Raw genomic sequence first — 25,552 nt, forward strand, 5'->3', positions numbered from 1 at the left:
ACTATAGTAAAGAAGGGTCTGGGGACAGCACACCCATGTTATGAAGCTTCCTGCCCCAGGAGATTGGTTTGGCTCTAATGCTGGGAGTTCCACAGCACTGGAGGTAGTTTTTTTTTTTTTTAAGGTGGGCTTGGTTTGCATGAGACAATAAGCCAAGCTATGGCTTGTCGAGATCATGAGAATGTGCAGACTCCCAGAGAGGGGCTCATAAACGCTTTGCTCCTCCCTGGTCTGGTCATTTTTATGCCCAAGTGTCTTAGCATGTCATCTGAACCCGGAGGCATGGTTAAGGTCTCTCCTCACTAACCAAGAGTGGTATTCAAGAACAAACTTTGGCTACAGTTTGTGGTTAGGAAGAAAACAGCTGAACCATGAGATTGGGTTTGGACGACAGATGAGGTAAACGTCCCCGCCTCGGGAGGGCGGCATGGAAGCAGCAGCCACTGCAGGGCTCTTGAGTGGAAGCGCGCCCATGGCACTGAGTCTATGGCCGCTATCATGGAGCCCTGCAGCTGAGCCAGTTCCATCGGAGGAGCCTGGCTGCCTTGCAGGCACGCGGGCAGCTGGCGCAGGAGCTTGTCTGTGCGATTGGTGGACAGGAAGAGCTTGCTTTCAGCTGTGTCAATGACCACTCCCAGATGTTGAAGGCGCTGGGTGCGTATCAGATGGCTCTTGTCCCTGTTGATGATGAAGCCGCGGTTCTCCAGACAATGGATGGTAGTCTGGAGTTCCCATTGTGCCACTGTCGCTGAAGAGACCCTCACCAGAAGGTTGTCTAGGTAAGGGTATACGTGGACTCCCTGAGTATGAAGGTGTGCCACTACTGCTACCATTATTTGGTGAACACCTGCGGGGCCAAGGCGAGGCCGAAGGGCATGGCCCTGTATTGAAACTGGTGGTGGCCGTGCGCAAAGCAGAGGAAGCATCTGTGCTGCTGGAGAATGGGGATATGCAGGTAGCCTCTGTGAGATCTATAGATCCCAGGAAGTCCCCAGGTTGAATGGTTTCCTCAACAGACCTGAGCGTCTCCATCTTGAACTTCTTTGTCTGCAGGAAGCGGTTCCAAGATGGCACGGTAATTGCCATTGAGTTTGGGGACTGTGAAGAACACAGAGAAGGTTCCTGAGGGCCGCTGATGCCCTGGCACGGGTTCTATGGCGCCTATCTTGAGGAGGTGAGAAATGGCATCCAGGGTTCTCTGCAACTCCTATGGCTGACGAGATGGAGGAGCTGTCCTCCATCTGTCCTGTGGGATGGAGGCAAACTTTAGGGAGTAGCCAGACTGGATGGTGCTCGGTATCCATTTGTCTGAGGTGGAGGCTGCCCAGGCATGTGCAAAAAATTGAAGTCTGCCCCCCACCTGGGCCGTCCTGGCGTCATGCACTGGGCTTGGGGTTTTGATGATGTTTGTTGCCTCCCCCGCCACTGGTGGGTGTGGAATGGGTGCGCTGGCGGGAGGAATTCCAGGAAGAGTTCCAGGACCCCTGGAACTGACGTCCTGTAGGTAGTTGGATAGCCCTTGGAATGAAAGGAATGTGAAGCCTTCTTATGGGATTGGTCATCCTTCCTGGGAGCGGAAGGAAGAGCCTTCTTTTTATCCTTGGTCTCCACCAGGTGGCACTCTAGAGACTTGCCAAAAAGCTGCCCACCCGAGTAGGGCAAAGCTGCAAGACTGGCTTTAGAGTGATGGTCCACTTCCCACTGTTCCAGCCATATATTGCGTCTTACTACCACTCCATATCCAAGAGCTCTTGCTGAGTACTTTAGGCTGTCTAAGGAGGAATCTGCTAGGAATTCAGCTGTTTTAGCCAATTTGTGCAGCCCCTCCCTGATGTGTCTGGCATCGGGAGGCACTTCTGATAGTAGCGCTTTAGCCCACTTTACCACAGCCCATGCCAGGAAGGAGTTGGCTGCTGAAGCTCTCATGGCCAATGCAGATGCTTCGTGTGCACGTTTTAAGATAGCCTTTTGGACAGAGCATGTGGAGCTTTGGATTTGGCTGGATGATCCCATTCTTCCTTAACAATGTCCCTGAAGAACTTTGGAAAGAGAATGACTACCTTCTCATCCCTGACTGGGGAAGACGCCTGAAGATCCCTGTTCCCCTTCCTCTAGTTCCTCCTCCTGAGGAGTTTCCTTAGGAGGGTCTAACTGAAGGCAGGCCATAGCCTCAGAAATCAAAATAGGATAGGAGTCAGGAGAATAGTCTCTTATGCACCGGGGATGGCATAGGGGAATCCTCCCCTGAGAGTTCCCCTTCTTCATTTTCTGAGTCTGATGCAGCAGATGACAGGGGAGCATACTTCCCCCAGGAGCCTGGGCTGAGGGAAAGGCGGTCAGGTGGGAACCCAGAGCTGAAGCATCTTTTGCGTATATCTTTGTGTGGTTTAGGCTTCTGTAAGAAGCCCCTTCTGTTACTCTTCCCCCTTTCTCTAACTGGGCTGGCCTCCCAGGAGGAGGAAGAGGAGGAGGAAAATGAGGGGAAGAAATCATGGCAGTGTGTCCTGGAGTGCTTGGAGCCCTTTTTCCTATGGTCCCAACGCTTGGCTAAGGAAGCTCCTGCCTCCTTCATCATGGCCTTGTTAAGCCAGGCCAGCACGGCCGAAGAGGTAGAGGGCTTATCTAGATGGTGCAATTTGGCACGCTTTTTTCCTGCACCAGCCACATGTGCATCTTCCCCTCCCCCCGGCTGAGTAGAAGGGAGCTGAGAAAATGAAACTATTTCAGGCGGGGAGTCTAGCATGCTTCCCGCCACTGAGGCGAGGGTGACTAATGGATTGCTTGGTTGAGTTGTAGATTCCCCCCCCACTCAGGGACTCATCTTCCTCTGCAAAGGCATGAGGACTGTCTCTTCCCCCAGACAAAGTTAAAATCCCAGCTGAAGAGGGAAAAAGGCCAGGGCTGGAGCTGCCCTCTCCCCACCCCGATTAGAAAAAGAAAGCTTAGCGGCTTTACCTGAGAACATTGCGGCAAGGAGGCCAACCACAGTTAGTGGAGGCCCATTGCCCCAGGGTTGTTGTTGTTTTAATCAATGAAACGGGGACCAATCCCTGCTCCTCCAGTGTCTTAAAACACTCCTGAAAGCTTCCCTCTCCTTGGGACTGTGAAAGAGCGTTTGATAAGGGACAGCAGGGAGAGGCGCAAGACAGATCCTGGCCTCTGCCGCTACCAGCACCTCTTCAGAAACAACAATCCCACTCTTCCTCCCTCAAATCTGGCTATTCAGTGAGGGCGGGAAGTGAAAGAAGAGAGGCAGAAGTCTGTGCGCTTTGACTGCAGTTGAAGATGATAAACTCTCTGAGAAGAGCGTAGAGAAATAGCTAAACTGTTCCTGAATCCCTTATGGGGATCCAGGAGGAACAGGCTGACTCTGCTGCTCGCTGAAGGCAGAGTCAAAAACTGAAGAACGGGAGAAGGTTCCTCTCCTTCCGGCCGGCCACCAGCTAAACTTTTTGTGTTATAGCGCTGACCCTGCCTCCAGAAGTTAACCCATTCCTGTCTGCTCCACTCCTCCGCTGACTGAGAATGACAAACAAAAGTGTCAGAACCTTGAAGGGAATCATTTGCAACAAATACTCCTGTCTGCAGCAGCTTCTTAACTATGTGTTTCATTAGGTTTTTCTGTTACAGGTGTTGAGATGCCTATCTTAATAAGTATGTCCCTTTAAACTAAACGCCACAGCTATCTCGGCTAAATTAGCTTCCTCTTACTTTGTCAGACTGCAGCATACAGCGCACAAGGGCTGGTGATCCTTCCTCCTAATGTTGTTGTTCACCATCGTGTCCAGTTCCTCTCGGGCCAACCTGAGTTGAGTTTCCGTCACACTGTAACTGGCTGATTCCCGTGCACTATCCTCTATATTATGAGCTTCATCTAAAATGACCACCTGGTCTTTCAAGTTAATCTCCATCTGCACAAAACCAAACAAAAAATCAAACCAAGTAACTGGGCAATTTACATCAATTTTTTCGTATGCAGTGAAACAGGTTTCATGCAGATTTTTATTTTTAAAAAATGCAAATCAATGCATAAACCAGATGGAATGGGCTTATGGGTGAACAAATGTGAAAGGGACATGGTCCAGAAGTAGACTGATTCATCCATCCCTACGATGCACCAAGATATTGTTGCAGTGAAGGTTGACCGGGGGGGGTTGAAAATTGGTCCCCGCATTTCTTTTTACTAATTACTACTACTTGTGTTCTTGTTGTATTTGTGGTTTATTGATTTCTTGTTTTTGTTGTTGGCATTGGCTAATTTTAAAGGATTGTATCCAAAGATGGCCCTTCTGCTAGAGGAAAGCCTCTTCTACTCATGGAAGGACAGCCTTCAACTTAGCAGCAGTGTTTCATTATAAAGGTGCCCCCAAATTCAGAGGAGTCCCTCCATTAGTGCAAGATTTGTATCTTACACCATTTGTGTTATTGCTCTGAAAAAGCTCATTGTCAAGACCTTTTTATGGCTCACTAGTGAATAATATACTAAAGTGTGTATTTTCCTTATCCACTTTCTCTCTGAGCATAACACAAGTCTTACCGCTTGCTCTTGCACAACAAGAGGTCATGGAACATCACTAATATATTTTCTCCTTTCATTCATGGCTCTTTGGATGCAAGCCATAATCTCTTCCCCTTTCTTGTGTCAATAGGGAGCTGTTTTACACAGCAACATACAGAGCTGTCTTCAGGTATGGTCTTCATTAACCAATTACTCTTCTTACTTTAGTTAGCAGATAAAAAATAAATTATATTTTAAAAACTCCTGCTTGCAAATATACTTACACTCTCTCTTATTTGTGAGTCTAAAAGATAGTTGTAAGGACAAAACACAATCTCAGCCTCCCCCATGAGCTCCCGAGCTGCAAAATAGGCACAGGCACGGAGTTTCTTCCCCAGGCTCACTAGGTCTTCGATGTCCCAAGCCTGGTATTTCTTAAGTGCAGATTGTAAGATGTGATGTTCACTAAGCTTATGGACTCCATGGTAGTAAGAACAAGATGTGCCCTAGACGTAAAATTAAGAAATTCAAGATTCAGACATACACTGCTAAGAACAGTGTTGCACCTCAATGTAGTTTCAGCTTTGCAAAAGTGTATTTCAGCAGTATCAGCTCAGGGAGGACGACTGGAATCCAACATGTTGGCAGAGTTCAGATGCAATGGAAAATCATGATTACCTGCTATATGCACAAACTGTGACAAGCCTCAGGTTCACATGCTCTTTCCTCCTCTTTTGTGGCTTGAAGGAGGTAAGAAACATATACTTTTAAGCAAACTACCATTCCCTGTTACATCCAAACCTAGGAACTGTGGTTTGTTTAAACTCTAGTTTTTAAATATATTTTTATTGTTTTAAGAAGTAACATAACATAAAATATCAAAATGTATACCCCTCCCCAATAGGAGTTTGCAATATGTATCTTTAAAACTCTACATTTCATTAATTGAGTGTATATTAGCTACAGTTGGTCATACATGTCATGCTGTTTAAACTCTGGAATCCTGGTCTGGATCAAGGAATGGCTCTGCCATAGATATTACAAGAACAAACCAGGATTAGATTAAACCACTGTTTCAAATACTGGCTTGAATAGTTTAAACAGACCAGTTACCTGAATTTGGGTATTAACAAGGAACTGTGGTTTGTGTAAAAGTGGATGCTTCTGATCTCTGTGCACAAAAGAATCTGTTCCTTGCCTGTGTAGGGATATAATGCTAGTGCCTAGGAATCTGAAATCATTTTCATGCCTGTAAAAGGCATGAATTCTGGAGAAAGGCAATTCTTCTTAAATAATTCCCACAGCATTATTTAGCAAAATCTATTTCTCTGATTTACCCTGTCAAATTATAGCTGTATTACTTTAACTTGGTACTTCCTACAATGGCTACTTAAAAGCAAAATAGAGGCAGAAAGCTAAGCAAGTCCCTGAAACTGTATCCTTTGGAAGCTCTCAAAGGCTTCTTAGAGACATGAAAGCTGATAACCAGACAAAAAAGGCTCATCCATGTTAAGCCTGTAACACAACCCGAAGGGGAGGTTGGCAGTGGAAGTGTTATCGCACTTGGGGCCTCTTAGCTCACAAGCTGCCAGTTATCCATTTATCAACTGACTTTTGCAATATAGTCTTAGGATAAAACAAGAGCAACTGAAGTGAGAGTTAATTGGCTCTCATTACCACTACAGCTCACCCTCAGGGCCTGCAGGATAGAGGGGCATAAAGACTTAACACCTTGCTTACGCTTGTCAAGTACCAAAGTCACTTGCAAACTAGAGGGAGGGAGTTCGCTAACACAAGGCACAGTATGACTGTATGTTCTTCAGCAGTGGAGGCTTGTCCATAAGGGCAAATAGGGCTGTGCCCCGCCAACCTCAGTCCGCCCACAGCCAGCCCCCACCTGCCTGCTTTCTTAGTTACAGCCATTCCAGGGGGTGGCGCTGCCTCTCACCTTCCTCCTCCTTAGACTCAATGCTGCCCTTGCATAGCTCAGCAGGGAGGAGGATGGGGACAAAATGAGAATTAAGTTGGTTCTGCCTGACATTGGCTGAATCCACCTACTGTTGGGCTTCCAGCCTTCCACTCTATCAGTCCCAATGGGCACCAGCCACCACTTCTCTTCAGAAAGCATTGGTAGCTTACAAAAGAAGATGCTTCCTGGCTTTGGACCACATCCTCACATGGAAGAGTGGGCTGAGTATTTGAATCCCAAGGTTTGAATCCCTGCTCAGTCACAAAACTCCCAGGGTGACTCTGGCCTACTCAGATATATTCAACCTAACCTACCTCACAGAGTTGTTAGGATAAAATTACAATAGCCTCTATATGTCCCAAACACATCTGTGGTTAATAAAATGACTCTTACACTGATGTGCAAGCTCTCCTAAAAAGACGTAATGGGGAAAAGGCTTCAGCAACCATCTCTAAAGAACACACGCGAGTCAGGAAAACACTCGTTAGATCTCCACCACTGACTCGTTAAGTAGGATAACAATGCTGATTTACTTTACAAGGCAATATGAAATCTATCCTATTACATTTTTATTCCATGCTTCATCCAAGATGCTTTCTTCCTCTCCTGCCCCCTTATCCTGAGGGAGAGATTTTTCTCCCTCTCATATAGTATCAGAACAATCATCCAATGAAGCTGAATGTCGGATGATTCAAGGTGGACAAATGAAAGTCCTTCTCACACAGCACATAATTAAATGACATAATTTGGTACTATAAAGTATGGTAACGGCCAGCAATTTTGATGGTTTTAAAAGGGAATTAGACAAATTCATGGAGGATATGGCTGTCAATGAGTAGGAGCCATAATGAGTGTGTGCTGTCTCCAGTACTGGAGGCTATATGCCTCTCAATACTTGTTGCTGTGGAGTAACAAGTGGAAAGAGTGCTGTTGTGCTTAGGTCCTGCTTGTGGGCTTCCCATTGGGGCATCTGGTTGGTCACTGGGAGAACAGAATGCTGGACTATAGATGGGCCGCCTTTGACTTGAACCAGCAGTCAGGGTCTGCTGGCATTCTTAGATAGGCTAGCCTGAGAGGCAGTGATTAGCTGAAGATCACCCAATGAACTTCCTGGCTGAACAGGGATAAATATATCCAAAGTGTTTTAAGTTCCTCACAGCACAGTCCAAAGAATGTTTACTGAAAAGTCCCACTAAGTTCAGTGGGGTTTATTCCCAGAAAACTGGGCATATGATTGCAGCTTTAAAGTGCTCCAGAAATGCTATATCATTATTATGATATATTATTATCATGTCCCCGAAATCTGCGACAGTGGTGCTCACTATCTTGGGAAACTTGGCTGTCTTCCTCCTCCTCATTGACTTTTTGGCGCCTGGGAAATAGTTTCCTACTTTGCCAAGCTTTTGGAATGTTTGTTGGCTCCTGTTGTGAAATTGTATTTCAGTGGGCTCTGGTTTTTAACTCTTTGTTCATATTATTGTTTTGCTTATATTTATTTTGTTATTAATGATGATGGAGTGGGGAGAGCCCTTTGGGGGCCAAAAGACAGGACAAATTTATTTTATAAATACAAATAAAAATAAATATTTGAAGATCTGGCACAAGAGTAACATTTCTGAGTGTAACATCTCCAACAGTAAGCACACAATCCACAGCCCAGACAAGTCCTTTGATTTAGGAAGATTTTACAAAAGGTCTTGATTTTCAGATCCACACTAGATTTTATATTACGTGGATAAAAAAAATGCTTGGCCTTTCAGTGCTGGGAGGTATTGTGTGGGAAAATAAAGAACAATTATATATATATATTTTAAAAAGCTTAAGAAACCAGACATATATTTTCTGGTACAGAACAGCACTTCTGAATTGTGATCATATACTTCTCCAGGAACACACTGGTCTGGTGAGATTCAAGTGCCACAGATTAGCGTATTGTAAATCATCGGAATGTTATCCTTAATACCACAGTCTTCTTTTGTCTTTTTAAATTATTATTAAGAGGAGATTACCAAGAAGAACCCATCATCCCCATTTATGTAGAGAATAAATGAAACTTGGATCTTTCTAATGTTGTAAAACCACACACAAAGCCCTCTGATTTGTATTGAACTCAATTTTTCAAAACTCCTCAATCAGCAAAAGGCCACAGAACATTCCTCTTCTGCATATAACATGAGCAGCACCCCCCCCAAAAAAAAAGTTAAAGCGGCATGGCTGGGTTTCTTCCAGATAGATTTAAAAAATAACTCACATTTTTGGCTTCCAGCAACTCTACACATTTTTCATTCTTGTTGCTGCAGCTGGACACAGTTGGATGAACACAAGTGTGGTCCCTGCTAGAAAGAATCGTCATACGGACACCTGAATATGCTGTCCTCCGCATCTCCCTAGTAATCTGAGCAATTTGTTTGTGGGTCCGAGTTCCAAAAAATATTTTAGGGATAAATGGTTTCCCTCCGCTTTCCTTCTTCTTTGCATCAGCGGCATCTTTGAGTTTTTCCTCGACAGAAGAACAGGAACACTGAGTGCAGGAGGTGGACGGCTGTAACTGAGGAAGAGAAATCTCATTACGGACATCAGATGCACAGGAAAGAAAAAATCTCTCTAAAAGATTTTCAAATTCTCCAAGCACGAACCTCAATTAAAACAACAATTAAACATTTAATAAGAAAATTGGCCCATCAACAACTATTCTTGGAAATAAAAGCGTTTTAGATGGCTGTGAATACCTTCACATGCTTCTCCCGGCCCCCTCTGCTTTAACAGCTGTTAAAGAGTCTGACTTCAGGGAAAAGAAGATAGTCTCTCTCATCTTGCCCAGGGCTTTCTGTTAAATAGCATACGCTGGATACCTGACAGCTTCAAACACAAATGAAGCTACAAGTTGTTGTTGTTTTAAAGTACTTTAAGGAGCTTCTGCCACATAATGAGAATTCAGCTGTTCTTTATACATCCAGTCCTAAAATCAGAGGACACAACTAAATGGAAGTAAAGCAGAAGTAAAAGGAGCTTTAAAATGCTACCTTGGTCAGAACGTAACAAAAGGGAATTTAATTGCGTTCAGCAGTCTAGAGGCAGCCAGACTCCACTAATGTTCTTCATTTTTCAAATTAGAGTGCAGACGCAATACTATCTCATATCTTCTACCATTTTTTCACAAGTGAAACTAGGTTACCAACCAAAGCAGAAGTCTGCCAGAGAGAGTTCAAGGGCTTTGACAGCTACAACTGAGATGTAGCATATAAATTTGCAGATAAAGATATTTACTTTTTTAAAAAATGCATGTGAGCGCTTCATACAAAGTACCCAAGAGATGTACAAACAAGGCTGAGGCTGAAATAAATAGCTCTGTTTTGGCCAGAGACCTGATCCCAGTAAGGCTGCAATTCTATGCACACTGACTTGGGAGTAAGTCCACTGAACATAGAAGGACTTACTTCTCAATAAGCATACAGCGACAGGATTGCACCCTGAGTGCCCTAAGTAATCCAAAACAGTTAAGTTTATTTACGACACCCTTGGGTGATGCTAACAATACTTTCACCTGCTTATATTTAAGCACGCGCTGACATGTTTCCTCACATTTTCATCCATAGTGTTCAGTTAACTTGTTTAATAAATCACACACATATGCAGTGAATTGATTTAGCAGCACAATTACATACTTTTTTAAAAAAAACCTAAATATATATATATAAAACCAAGCCTGAAAAGCTGAGCATGTTAACATTTTGATATCAGATTTCTCTTCTTGCTTTCTCCACAAGCCAAGTTGCACTTAATTAAATGTATGCCACCAATGAATGATATCATGAGTTAATACTGATTCTACAGCCAAGTTAGCCTATGACAGCAAGCAAACAAACCAAGAGTCTTGTGGCATTACTAAGTTAATACTACTAAATATCCCCCTCCATCTTGATTTGTACATTCTCCTGTTGTTGTTATTTTAGAAACCACTCCATCTAATGGTAAACTCAACTGGGTGAATGCTGACAGCTATGTCTCCAAAACTGGGTCATAAGAAAAAAGAGGGAGTCAACAACACACTCATGGTGTAGCGCTCAAGAGAGCTGGACTAGAACCTGGGAGACTAGGGTTCAAATCCCCACACAGCCATGAAGCTTACTGGGCGACCTTGGGGCAGTCACAGTCTCTCAGCCTGACCTATCTCACTGGGTTGTTGTGAGGATAAAAATGGAGAGGGGAGGGAGAGTGATGTATGCCATCTTGAGTTCCTTGGAGGAAAGGTAGAATATAAATGTAATAATAAATAAAAGTATTGAGGTTGGCAGATTTACAGAAAAAAATAATCGGGGCAAAAAACCCCATCCTAGTGAAGACAGCTTGCTCAGGAACCATGGAATGGTGTGTGTCAGCTGGAAAAGAAAGGTGGAGGGGGAATGGAACATAGTATCCTGGAGAAGGGCTCAGCTGACAGACTGGAACACTAAACAGCAGAACAATCCTGACAAGGGTTGATGATAACGCTGCAACATTTTGTTGCAGGTCCCACGAGTTAACTGTATAAACAAAGAATCCTGGATAAAGTTAGGCATACCGGTAACAGGATAACTCAGCTGCCTTTGTTCCACTCTAATTACTTTGTCACTTAGGAACCCTCCTCCCTTGCACTCTTAGAAGGCTGTTGTAAGATTTTTATAAAGAGGAGCGCAGATCTTTCGAAAGGGGAGGGGGTGTCTGTACACTGCAGTATTAGCTACCTGTATTGGAGCAAAATATGTAGATGTTATAAACTAGCACGCAATCTTATTGGTGTAAAAAACAACAACAACAATGACAATAGGAAGCCAAACATAATTTTCTTGCCAGTTCTACCATTTCTTGTTCTCACTTTCTTTCACCCTCCTCTTAATTGTAATCAGTAAGATTATACTCCATAGGCAAATCCAAAGTCACTGTGCGCGTTACGCCACAATACTAGGGATCAACTATCTCTTGGCCTCCACTCTGTGGAAAAGCAGGTTCGAATTACCCTTCGTCCCACTCAAGCTTGTCCACCATTAAATATTACAATACACGATAGAATGGAAGTGAATGCGACCCTTCTGAAGCTGTCACTCACTGGGATAAAAGGTCCACTGATGTGCCAAAAAAAGGACCGTCAAAGCGGACAGAATTACCAGCCATGCTAGAATTGTTACATTCCTCTCTCAGGTTGCCAGTAACAGCAGATTTCATTACGGGTGTGCTGCCACATTAAATAGCCCTTTCCAAATATCCTGCCTCCTCTATATTGAATAATTACTTATTCACCAAAAAGGATAAAAGGAAGAGTTATGAATGGGGCCCTTGTCAGCGATAAAGGAGGAAACAGCTGACAGGCGGTGTATGTTACATATGTGGCCATGTTGGCCTCCACTACATAGCCGCACAGAGAAAAGTGGAATTCAAATTATATTGCATGATGTTGCTCTCCGTGCCTTTTGATCTTTGAAAAAGAAAATGTGCTCATGTACACACAACAACAACAATAAGCCAGTATGGTGGAGTGGATGGTGTTCGGCAGGAACACTGCAGGTTTGAGGGGTCTATTGGCATAAGTGTCTCTCAAATGAGTCCCTAGTGTCATGGCACTGTTCTTTTGATTTCCATTCCCACTTTAGTTATTGCAATTGACAGGAAGGGCCGTAGCTCTGTGGCAGAGCATCTGCTTTACGTGCAAAAGGTCCTAGGTCCAATCCCTGGCATCTCCAGGTAGGGCCGGGAATGTGTCAGCTCTACCCTGCATCAGCAGTGCCAGGGGGGGCTGGAAATGCCTGGGTCTTTGGCAGGGAAGGAAAGTCCTTAGCCAGCAGTCGGGTTGTAAATCTGCCAGGCCTATCCGAAGCGTACTTGCCGAGTCAGAAGTCCAGAAGCGAGGTCAGTGGAGGTCCGGGATCAATTGCCAAGGAGGTCAGTCAAAGAGATGCTGCAGGGAAACTAGGTCTACACAAAGCCACGCCTGACGTTGCAGTCAGCAACAGGCTGCAGCCAAGGTGTGCCTTATAAAGAGCAGGATGGACAGCAGGTGTGAGCCCTCAGCGTTTGGGCCTTAAGGAGACAGGCCTGCCTCTCTTCTGCCTGACCTTCTGCTGTCTACGTTCTGCAGGTGAGGGGGGAGTATCCTGTTCACTGTCTGTGTCTGGCTGCAGGGCCTCTGCTGTCCCTGGGGTGCTCTGCAGCTGAGGGGCAGAAGGAGCTGGATTCTCAGGAGGCTCCTCCGTGTCTCCTGCTGCTCCTGGGTCTGCTGCTGTTACTCCCGAGTCGTCCTCATCTGAGGAGTCCTCTGACGGGGCCATGACAGAATGTCCCCTGTCTGAAAACCTGGAGAGCTCCTGCAAGCCAGTGTAGACAATGTACAGCTTGATGGAGCAATGGTCTGCCTCAGTATAAGACAGCACCCTATGTTCCTCATTTACGTAAGAAGGAATATTAGAGAAAAGAAATAATAAAGTTTGCTCAGCAAGTAGTTGCGGGAAGGGCCATAGTTCAGTGGTAGAGCACAGGTTTTGCATGCAAAAGGTCCCAGGTTCAATCCATGGGGTCTCCAGATATGACTGGGAAGACTTCTGCCTGACACCCTGAAGAACCACTGCCCGTCAGTGTTGACAATACTGAGCTAGATGGACCAATGATCTGACTCTGTGTAAGGTAGCTTCCTACGTTCCTAGGTTATGGGATGACTGGTTTGAGGACAGGGTGGAGCATGGCGCGCCTGGAAGCCATTCCCAAAGTGAAATGCCAGAAAGTCCCCTTGCTATAGCCATCATTTCTACCATTCACTCCAGGTGCAGCCAACATGATGCCCTCCAGAGGTTGTTGGACTACAACTCCCATCAGCCTCAGCCAGGATGGCCAACAGTATGGGAAAATGGGAGGTGTAGGCCAACAACATCTGGAGGGCACCATGTTGAATACCCCTGCCTCTGTGCTGGGAACTGAAGATCTCAAAGGCCTCCCACTGCCAATTCCTATTCCTGACAAATGAGTCAAGTACATAAACAACAGAATCTTGTGGCACCTTGCAAACTTATTAATCACATACAGTAAACTTTTGTTGACCAGAGTCAACTTTGTCAGATGCATGAAGCTTAGGCCACAGTGTATTTGTTTTATTTATTTATTTATTAAATTTATATCCCACCCTTCCTCACAGAAGGAGCCCAGGGCAGCAAACAAAAACACTCTAAAACAGCTTAAGAACAGACTTTAAAATATGTTAAATATTTGTTACTCTTTAAGGTGCCACAAGACTCTTTGCTGTTTTTTCCTCAACAGACTAACATAGCCACCCCTCTGGCAATCAGGTATACAATATGCCATAATAGAGAAATATGAGGATTGATGCTGTAATCCAGATCAAGGTGACTAGAAAATTTAATTGATTTTCAATAAAAACATGGAACGCCTTCTGCTGCAGGATTTATGGGGGGAAATAAAAAGTACTTGGCGTAATGATTTCTTTTAGAAGCATATATAAATATACATAATAAAGACAGCAAAAACCGTAAAGAGTTGAAAAAAATAACATTGCAATTAATAAGTATCACCTGCTACTGCAGTGTTAAAATGTTACCTCTTACTTTTTAAAAAACCAACATCAGGAAAGTAGTAAACTTGGCCTGATTTTATAGCCACCAGAAAAATAGCAGAGAACTGCTCTGCTGTAGTCATAACATTTCCCCAAGCCACAGACACCACCAGCCAAAAATTAGAACATTTAAGAAGCTGCCTATCACTTGGAGGAGGAGGAATATATACGTATGTTACAATAAAAAAATTAGCAACTGAGGTCTTCATTTCAATTTGTCTTATTAAAAAGGAATTTCTCCCTTTAAACACTCTTTTTGCAGATTTTTTTCCAAGACTTTGGGGATGAACTTGTATACGTTAAAATAAAGTATATTAAAATAAAAGGCATAGTATGTTTAAAAAGTAACTAAACAATAGGCTTGCCACCCATTCATAATTTGTATAGCCTTTATATATATATATATATATATATATATATATATATATATATATATATATATATATATATATATATATATATATAATTTTTATATAGATTATGGACAGTTTCTTCCATACTTTCTAAGAAGACTGAATAATATATCTGGAGTATTATCTGAAGTAATAACTTTACTTCAGTCACTGGATGTCGAGTTTGAACAACAGGTATTGGGGGAGGGAAGCCAGCAGAGAGTAACTGCAAATATATCCAGCTCGTTCAAACTAATTAAGGTGATTCGGTTTGACAAAATGTAATTTATTGCATTGTTCTTTTCGGTTTCTATCTCCACTTTAGTTACTGAAATTAATGGGATTCTTGGTAGTCACTCTCCTAACTTCAGAAAGTGGGGTGGAGATGTTGGGAGGCACAGCCAGAGAGTGGTCTCGGGTGATTTCAGCTGCTGGGCCCTCAAACAGGAGGGGGAGGTCCTCACAGTGCTATCTCCAGTTCATTAAGTTATGCAGAGAAGCAACAGGCAGATTCCTCTGTGAGAATACACTCTATGCACCTTTTATTTTTTAAAAAAAATATTTATTTATTCCTGACAAGTGCATTAGCAGTTTTCCTTGCGGCACAGAGTCTGGGAATTCCTGACCTCTTTTCCAACTCGCAAATTTACGAATTGGTTCAAAGCAACCTCACTAGATACACACAATTATACTTAGCTGCATCAAACCTCATAATTTTGTATTCAGTTTACCCCATTGAGGTGGGGAAATGTGGACAATCCAACCATTTACAAGTTCAAAAAGTGAGAACCCCACTAAAGTGCTTGATGAGAAAAAAGTCTTTGTAGAAGGCACCGACTTCTCAAATACAACAATCCCCCCCCCAATTCCCTTTCTTAAAACTTGGAATATGTTAACCTAAAGTAAAAAAAACCCAACAACACCCATATAGGAATGCAACACTGGAAACACTTTTGCTTTCCTGTCCTTTTTTTAAACTCATCTCTAATTATATCTTTAGTCTGGTTTAATTAAAAAAAACATACATGTGAAAATTTGAAAATTCAAATGTTAAAAGTACTTTATGTAACACTTTGTAGCTCCCATCTCTTTTATTTTCAAAGAGCCGAATATAACAATATTTTAAGACTAAAAACTAAGCCGGCATTTCCCAAATATGTTCATTGCTACAATTTTATGAAGTTGTCTAGCAAATTTAATGCAGAATTGTGGTTCTACCTTCAGTCTAAGTAATAAAAAAATAGCCTACAAAGTACTTGGGATTATGCATCCACGTTACTGTTGCAGGAAAAGAAATATGTTAGCACTGGTGGGGGCACAACAGGCAAAGTGGTTTCAAAACCTACAGCAGCCCATCCATAAGGCGCTCCCTCCTCCCAGGGGAGGCTCAGAAGGGGCTATCACCCAAAGCTCTGAGATCCAAAGAGAGATGAGATACCATCAGGCAGAGTATGCAAGCCTAACTAAAGGGCTTCAGGCTGTCGATTGTTTAGTTCCCAAATGGTGGCCCATGGGCTACCAGCAGTCCATGAGCTTCATTTTGGTGGTAGCCTGCATTGAAAGTTCATATTAATTTTTAATGGTATGTTTATTGCTTCTTTTATTCCTTATATTTTATTTTGTTGTATTAATGCAATAAGAATACGAAAGAAAAGAAGGAATAAAAATACAATTAAACATCATTTAATTATAATTGGTACAATAAGCAGAAAAACGATTAAGTGGTCTGCCAAGACCCTCAGCAATTTTCAAGGAGGAAAAGTTTGGGAACCCCTGGTTTATTGCAATTTAAAAAAACTTTGTGTTTTACTGAATTTTCAGAAAATACAAACTAGCAGTTAGATTCCCCAAACCACAGAGGCAAGTGCCAGAAGCAATCATATACTCACAGTTGCTGTCCCCTCAAGAATCTATAAGTGTACATCAGTTTCCTCCTAAAAGGTCCCTGTACAGATGTCGGAGAAGGATGCATAAAATGTTCTTTCAGCTTTAACATGCTGAACCAAATGGGCTGCACCCAGAGTTAGCCATGCTAAGAATAGTCTCATGGAAAGAGATGGACATGACTAACTTAGGTCCATTAATTTATATGAGTCTTCTCTAAGTACTACTTAGTTGCATACAACCCAGTGTTAATAAAGTCATCATCTTCTAGTTGTCCTTTTAAATGCTTTCAGTTGTCTGGCCAATGTCTCTGTTGGTGCAGTAGTCTGAACCTCCTTTTATTATAACATTTCAAACACCACAGGGCCAGAGCGCATCATATGACAAAACTGTGTTATGGGACCGTTTGGATTTACTGGCTCAGATAAGTAAAATATAAGTAAAATATAAGATAAGTAAATATCTGCTGTAACCGGGCACAGTTCAGCACTGCCCCACATCCCCAGAGTTCAGCCATGCCTCCTTGTTCATGTGACCAAGCACTAGAAGACTGGGTGGTATTCAATGCTAGTCCTACTCAAAGTAAGCCCATTAAAATTAATGGACTAACTTAGGTTTGTTAATTTCAATGGGTCTACTCTGAGTAGGACTTAACTGACTACAATCCAATGACCCCTGCAACTCATGAAAACAGCAGAGGGTGAGCACAGGAATCAGCCTTACACACAGCCAGACTATTTGTCCATCTTGCTCAATATTGCCTACTCTGACCGGCAACAGCTTCCTGGGATCTCAGCTAGAGAGAGATCTTTCTCGTCACCTGGCACCTGATCCTTTAAAACTGTACATGACATTTTCCACATGCAGATTATGTGTTCAACCCACTAAGCAACAGACCCTCATCAAAGGGTGGGCCAAAGGAAGTCAGGTACTATGTGAAGAAGCTCTTCCTTTTGTCTGTCTCAATCTTCCTATACTCCACTTCACTGCATGACCCCGGGTTCCAGTATCCACTTTCTCCACAACATGCATAATTTTATACACCTCTATCATGTCCCCTTTTATCGGCCCTTTTCCCTAAACTGTAAAGCCCCAAATTGTTGTAACCTTTCCAGCTCCACAATCATTTTGGTTAGTTTATTTATCTAAAATATTTCTATCCCGCCCTTCTACCCTATAATAGGGCACTCAAACACTCAAATCAAACACATACATAATGAAATTGTGGTTGCCTTTTTCTGAATCTTTTCCAGATCTACAATGTCCTTTTTGAGGCAAGGTAACCAGAACTGGACACAGTATTCCAAGTCTGGTCACACCACAGATTTGTATAATGGCATTATGATATTGGCAGTTTTATTTTCAGTCTCTTTCCTAATGATCCCTAGCACGGAATTCACCTTTTTCACAACCTCCATGCACCGGCTCAGTGTTTTCATCAAGCTATCCACGACTCTGCTCCACTACCCATCTCACCAAGTCGTTCCACCAGGATGCCATGGTCAATGGTATCAAAAGCCACTGAGAGATCAAGCAAGAATAACAGGGTCACACTCCCCCGATAAAAGTCATCCATCAAGGCAACCAAGGCCGATTCAATCCCATAACCGGGTCTGAACCCAGATTGGAATGGGACAAGATAATTTGTTTAATCCAAGAGTACTTGCAATTGCTGCGCCAGAACCCTCTCAATCACCTTCCCTAATAAGGGAGTATTTGCAATTGGGCAGTAGTTGTCACACACCAATGGGTCCAGGCAGGGTGGGCTTCTTCAGGAGCGGTCGGATCACCGCCTCTTTCAGGGAGGCTGGGAGCACTCCCTCCCACAAAAATTCACTGACCACACTCTGGATCCATTCAGTCACACCCCCTCGGCAAGCTTTAATAAGCCAAGAAGTGCAAGGGTTGAGAGGACACATTGCTGGCCACATCGTCACAAACACCTTGTCCATGTCATCAGGCTGCATCAACTGAAACGGATCCCAAGAAGTTGCAGCAGACATTGCACTGGACACTTTATTGGGGACTACAGTAGATGTTGATGGGGCATCAAGATTGCTACGGAAGTGAACAACTTTATCCTCAAAGTGCCTTGCAAGCAATTCACAATGGGACTGTGAGACTATGAGAGCAGTGGGAATATGAGAGGATAGCCATCATGGCTAGTAGCCACTGATAGCCTTATCCTCCATGAGTCTGTCTAATCCTCTTTTAAAGTCATCTAAGTTGGTGGTCATCGCAGCCTCCTCTGGGAGCGAGTTCCATAGTTTAACCATGCTCTGTGTGAAGAAGTACTTTCTTTTGTCTGTCCTGAATATTCTTCAGCTTCAAGCTTGAGAGAAGCTTGTGCTGGTCGTGTTGCACTTCTAAGAAACTTAGAAGTAATACCTTGGAGTTGTATCCCATGCTAGTCCTACTCAGAGTAGACCTATTAAAAGAATGGACATGAGTAACTATTAAATGTATATCCTGCCTTTCCTCCCAAAGGAGCCCAGGATGGCAAGCACAAATGATAAAACAATTAAAATATGTAAAAAGAATTCCAATACAGATGCAGATGGGGAAAGATCTCTACTTAAAAGACTTGTTGGAAGACAGGAAGGTCCTCAGTAGGGTCCAACTTGGGTTCATTAATTTCAGTAGGTCTACTCAAGTAAAGTTTAGTTGTATACAACCCCTTGGTTCCACCCCAGCTCTAAGGAAGGGAGGCTGGCATCTGTCAGACTTACCCAGAGGCTGTATGGGATACTGGTGAGAGAAACTGTGGATCCCCAAATTCAACGCAATTAAGGGTCCACCAGCTGATGACTATGCCTTGTCATTTTGGCTCTCCTTATGCGTGTTTGGTTGCATGCATCAACTCCAACCAGGCCAGACCCACTAATCAAGAGTTTCTGGGATGTCACATACAGGATTTCGCCAAGTTAGCCGAAGGGTCCTCAAAAGCTGGAGGACTTCAATCGTGGGCGGGGAGGAGGGAGGGAGGGAGGGAGAGAGTGAAACAACATAAAATAAAGTAGGAAGGAAGTCAGTACCATTTGGGAGGAAGTAAAATTGTCAGATTTTACCCCAATCTCTTTAATATTCTGAAAAATATTCATCTAATCAATGGGAAATGGTTACTCTTTAGCTGCCTCATGCAGGTTGGCCCCCCGCCGCTGTTCGCACAACCCTCCCAAGCAGCTGAGGCTCACCACAGTAAAAAACACATGAGCAGGTAGATTTCATAGTCAAACCAGCACCATAGCTCCCCTGTTCTGAGGGACAGCTTTGCCCAAGATAAGCCCGCTTAGAAGGTCAGCAGTTATAAAGGCAAAGAGTGGAAACATCAGACATGGGAACGCAACATCGAAGGCAAAATAAGGCTAAACAAACAGCAGGGTTGTGATCCTTGACATAAGAAGCCGTAAGAGCTTCCTCGATATTCCCCATCTGCATATCGTGAGGAACAAAGCCTGCTTGGTGGCAAATGCCCAGTGTGTGAAATCTCACACACCAACACCCTACTAAGATAACTGAAGTGGCATTATTAAAGCTTCTCTCTCTCTCTTTTTTTTAAAACAAAAAGAAACCTTCTTTTTAAAAAGCACAGTCTTCAGCTTCTTGATGAAACTACACAAAGCAGCTGTTTATCTGCTCGCAGTAACCAGCAGGTGAACCCGTTTCAATATTTATCACCGGCTTTCACAGATCACCGCTACCCAAGCAAACGTTTTAATTAAGCTGGAGCTTGCTTCAAAGAGCTCATTCAGGACGTCAATCAGCGGGGGTAAGGGATCGGATACTGTGTCAGGTGAGAGTGTGTAATACAAATCCACAACTTTCTTCATCCCCTCCACCATAAGCTAGCCCTGCTCCAGAGCCCACACTCTGATTGTAACAGACTGCCAGACTCCTGGAATGTGTAACCGAAGTCACTCAGACCCCATTGTGGAGGTTGTAAGCAATATGTTAAACTGCAATGGGCTAGCACATTAAGACAGATCCTTTTCACAGCTGATTCTTGATACTCCAAGGGTGTGTTACACTACTCTCCATTTACTGTTTACTTTCTTGCCTTAGTGTAAGTGGGTATCCCTTAATGCAGCTGCCCAGTTTCTCAAGAAAATGATTTTTTTTTTAAAAAAATGAGAGAGTCTGTGCTTGAGCAGAATTAATAATAATAAAAGCTTCCACAACAATAGAAGTTTTACCTTCCGATGCGAGAAACTCTGAATCTGCAAGAAATATGAGGAATGAGTCAAAATCCCACCACCAGTCTTTGCCACCCTGTCCACAGGCGGCGAAGGGGCTTCCTTGCTTTCAGCAATCTTTGAGGGGCATTGATGGGAGTTGGGAGCCCAACAACATCTGGAGGGCACCTGGTTGGGGAAGGCTGCCATAGTCCCTCAAGCTAAAAAGAGGTATATAAAATTATGCATGGCATGGAAAAAGTGGCTAGAGAAAAGCCGCCCTCCCCCAATACTAGAACTCATGGCATCCAATTTATTTATTTTATTTATTTAATTAAGCTTATATACCGCCCGACTAGCAACAGCTCTCTGGGCGGTGAACATTAAAAATACAATAAAAATAACACAAAACTGTACACAAAACTGTACAGTCTAAAATCAAAATATAATAATTTACAATTAATGAAGTTGGAAGTTTCAGGACAGACAAAAGAAAGCACTTCTCCACTGCAGCACATAGTTAAACTATGGAATTCACTCCCACAAGAGGTCGTGATGGGCACCAACTTAAAAGAGGATTGGAGAAATTCATGGAGGAACAGGTTATCAATTATTACTAGCCACAATATTTATTTATTTATTAAATTTATATCCCGCCCCATAGCCGAAGCTCTCTGGGCAGTTCACAACAGATAAACATCCAATATACAATTAAAACATATATTAAACAAATTGAAAACTAAACCTAATCAAACACATAAGCAACTACAAAACTCAATACTAAATATTAAATGTTAAAAAAGTATTAAATTGATTGAAATATTAAGATGTTAAGAAGATATCAAATATCAAAATGTTAAAATATTAAATATTAAAATGTTAAAATGCCAGAGAAAAGAGGAAGGTTTTTACCTGGCGCCGAAAAGATAACAATGTTGGCGCCAGGCGTACCTCATCAGGGAGAGAATTTCATAATTCGGGGGCCACCACTGAGAAAGCCCGTTTTTTCGTTGTCACCTTCCGGGCTTCTCTCTGAGTAGGCCCCCGTAGAAGGGCCTTCGATGTTGATCGCAGCATACGGGTAGGTTCATATCGGGAGAGGTGTTCCATCAGGTATTGTGGTCCCAGGCCGTGTAAGGCTTTATAAGTTAAAACCAGCACCTTGAACCTTGCAGCCAGTGCAAGCGGGCCAGAATTGGTGTTATATGTTCGGACCTCCGAGTCCCTGTTAACAGTCTGGCCGCTGCATTTTGCACGAGCTGTAGCTTCCGAACCGTCTTCAAAGGCAGCCCCACATAGAGTGCATTGCAGTAGTCCAATTTAGAGGTTACCAGTGCATGGACAACTGAAGCAAGGTTTTCCCTGTCCAGATAGGGGCGTAGTTGGGCCACCAACCGAAGTTGATAGAAAGCACTCCGTGCCACAGAGGCTACTTGTGCCTCTAGTGACAGGGATAGTTCTAAAAGAACTCCCAAATTACGGACCTGCTCCTTCAGGGGAAGTGCAACCCCATTCAGGACAGGTTGAACATCCACCATCTGGTCAAGGGAACCACCTACTAACAGCATCTCAGTCTTGTCTGGATTGAGCCTCAATTTATTTGCTCTCATCCAGTCCATTATCGCAGCCAGGCATCGGTTCAGCACCTTGACAGCCTCACCTGAAAAAGATGAACAGGAGAAGTAGAGCTGCGTGTCATCAGCATACTGGTGGCAGCGCACTCGAAAACTCCTGATGACGGCACCCAGTGGCTTCATGTAGATGTTAAAAAGCATGGGGGATAGTACTGACCCCTGTGGGACTCCATATTGGAGGGCCCAGGGTGCCGAGCAAAACTCCCCAAGCACTACCTTCTGGAGACGACCCGTCAAGTAAGAGCAGAACCACTGCCAAGCAGTACCTCCAACTCCCAGATCAGCGAGTCTCCCCAGAAGGATACCATGATCGATGGTATCAAAAGCCGCTGAAAGATCAAGGAGAATCAACAGAGTTACACTCCCCCTGTCTTTCTCCCGACAAAGGTCATCATACAGGGCGACCAAGGCCGTCTCCATGCCAAAACCGGGCCTGAAACCCGATTGAAATGGATCTAGATAATCGGTCTCATCCAAGAGCGTCTGGAGCTGGTCAGCAACCACTCTTTCTAGGACCTTGCCCAAGAATGGAACATTAGCTACCGGCCTGTAATTGTTAAGATTTTCTGGGTCCAGGGAAGATTTCTTCAAAAGTGGTCTCACCACCGCCGCCTTCAGGCAGCCAGGGACCACTCCCTCTTGCAATGAGGCATTAATCACTTCCCTGGCCCAGCCAGCAGTTCCAACCCTGCTAGCTTTTATCAGCCAAGAGGAGCAAGGGTCCAATGTAGAAGTGGTTGCGCGCACCTGTCCAAGCAACTTGTCGACGTCCTCAAGCTGTACCAATTGAAATTCATCCAACAAATCATGACCAGACTGTGCCCCAGATACCTCATTCAATAGCTGTATTTTACCTCTAGTGTCAGAGGTAGTAGGAATCACAGGGGGAGAGAGCACTGTTGCACTCAGGTCCTACTTGTTGGCTTCCCACTGGGGCATCCAATTGGGTACCATGAGGATGCTGGACTAGATGGGCCTTTGGCCTGATCTAGAAAGGCTCTTCTTAGGTGTTTATATTGTTATGTTAATATGACTGTGTTTCTGAGCAGGGCAATACATGGCAATATCTATTTTTGGAGTCTCTGGGCAAAAACTAAGGTCTACTGGGCACTGACAATATATGAACTGGAAATAAGGAAGCCACATTTATTTATTCATTCAACAGTTCTATGCCACTTTTCCAAAGCTCAAGGGAGTGTACAAAAACACAAGTTAATACATAACATGAAATCAAATAGCAAAAAGGTAGTGTTCCTCTTTGATGCAGGGAGATGTACCTGAACAGGCTCCCCAGCAGGACCAAAGGCCAAATGAATTGCTATTGCAACCAGCTGTAAAGGGCCAGCAAGGAGAAACTGTCCACCTCTAAGGGGAGATCATTCCATAGCCTGGAGGCAACTGATGTAAATGGCCCCACTTTGGGCCATTTCAGTTTTCAACACGTGGAACAAGAACACAACACTGGCATGGGGACCAACAGAGGGAGATGCAGTCAATGTAATGAGCCCTGCAGAATGGGCGTGGGACAGCGAGAACGAAGAGGAGCCGGACTTTGAGCGGGAAGAAGATACCAGTGACGTGTCTTCAGGTGCACAGGAATCTGCAAGCTCCCGCACTGCAACCAGTGACAGTTCTGCCCCTATAGATCCAGTTACCAGTGAAGACGTCCGTTCCAGTCAGGAAGATGTTTTTCTGCCTACCTTTCACCCTCTTCCTTTGCCCGCTCTGCCATCACCACCACACAGCCCCCCTCCTCCTGTTGGGGAGGACCTCACTGAGGTGGTCCAGCTGCCCTCTCCCCGGACTCATAGGAGGTGGCGCCGACAATCTCAAAGGGCTCTCATTGTCCCTCTGAAAAGGAGCGCTTGTCTGCACACACACTCTCCACAGTGACACTCAGTCCACGCAAGTGGGATGCCCGACCATCCTTACTTAAGGTCAGTAAGGAGGCAGTCTAGTTGCTGCGGCAACATCTAGTCATGTCCAGTTTTCCCTAGCTGGATCCTGTGTAACCTGTAAGCTGATTCATGAAGAGCTCTGAAGGGAAACTATCCAATAAATCTACTAAAGAAAACTACATCTCCATGTTTGTGTCTGACTTCACCGGGTTGGGGCAGGACAGTAAAGTAATAGCTAGGAAGTGCACAGGTGTCCCACAAACTAACGTACTATTTTACTCTGAATAGACTGAAAGGGGCTGTGTACCCATGGAACAGTAACAACAACAAAAAGGACGTGAACTGTAGGGCTTCTGAATTTCCCACTGTATTCACACATGCCCCTCAAAAGATGAACTCTCGGAAGTGGCCTCCAATGCAATGTAGGAAACTGCAATAGGAACAGAGCACTGGAAAAGCCCTGGTACACATGAACCACGGTTCATGCTTAACAGACATTTGCCTGGCCACCTCTGGTGATTAAAAATAATCTCTGCACGCGGTCATTCTTTGTTTTCCTGTGAGGCCATCGATACACTGCAAACAACTAACGCAAGTATACATGGGCAGTGAGCTTCTACAGGGGAAACGTGGTCCGGTAACTCATTTTGAATATGTCTGCAGGGCTGCCATAGTTCAAATATATACAGATTGTGCAGCTGATCTGCATCTACTGAACTACACAAATTCTGTTTGAAGTCTTGCTTTTACTGAGGTGCCAGTCATTAGTTACACACAAAGGTTTCCCCCTTAAAAAAAGCCACCCTTTTAAGATAAAAGGTCAGACCTAAACAAAAAACTCAGTGCCCTTTTACTGTTAAGTATAAATGCATTTCTTTTCAAAAAGTCATAGTTCTCAGATTCCTCCCCACCCTCCCTCCATTTTCTCCCCTCTCTTCTTATGCAACCTCTGGCTTCTTTTAACTGAACAAATATGCTTTAATTGTTCCACTGGAAATGCGTGCCCTGTGGGCTTAGAACTAAGTAGGATCTCCAAAACCAACACATATGCATGTTCAAAGGGCTCCGTGCAAAGGCCCTGCTTCTGTAATGTGTTATTTAGCAGAAGGAAAAGAAAAAATCCGTTAAAAGGGCATATTGTCAACAAACACCGCGGCAGGCACAATGCTCACCCGCTGTGCATGATCAAAAGGGAATAAGAGCAAAAATTTACCCAGGCTACCTTTCTTATGGCTCTCGCTTTTGTCTCCTTTCTGGAACTGCAAACCATACTGTAGAGTTGCTGCCAGAAGAGGCTCATGTCAACAGAAAGGGAAGAATGAGGTGAGGGGGGTTGCTGAAGGATATACTGTTTATTTGAACAATCTCTCTCTAGACATTTTGAGGGGTTTTTCTCTACATGATTTGCTGCAGCATCTGGGTGAATCCTGTAAGTTAGGGACGGGGAAACTGTGGCCCTCTGGGTGTTGCTGGACTACAGCTTCCATCATCTCTGACCATTGGCCATGCTC

The 25,552-nt window shown here is 43.9% G+C and overlaps 1 protein-coding gene across 2 annotated transcripts in view; it reads right to left on the reverse strand.

Annotated features, from left to right (window-relative positions):
* BRIP1 (BRCA1 interacting helicase 1) overlaps nucleotides 1-25,552 on the reverse strand; it is a 211,507-nt gene that overhangs the window by 172,270 nt on the left and 13,685 nt on the right. For both annotated transcript variants that reach the window (XR_009759861.1, XM_061605052.1), the window contains exons 4-6: nucleotides 8,719-9,015; nucleotides 4,783-5,004; nucleotides 3,712-3,911 (exon numbers count right to left, since the gene is read on the reverse strand). Coding sequence is in view for 1 of the 2 variants with exons in the window: in XM_061605052.1 (XP_061461036.1) it covers nucleotides 3,712-3,911; nucleotides 4,783-5,004; nucleotides 8,719-9,015 (719 nt within the window). In the remaining variant the exon portion in view is untranslated. The remainder of the gene's footprint in view (nucleotides 1-3,711; nucleotides 3,912-4,782; nucleotides 5,005-8,718; nucleotides 9,016-25,552) is intronic.

Source organism: Rhineura floridana, chromosome 21 (assembly GCF_030035675.1).
Source record: "Rhineura floridana isolate rRhiFlo1 chromosome 21, rRhiFlo1.hap2, whole genome shotgun sequence".
NCBI lineage: Eukaryota > Metazoa > Chordata > Lepidosauria > Squamata > Rhineuridae > Rhineura > Rhineura floridana.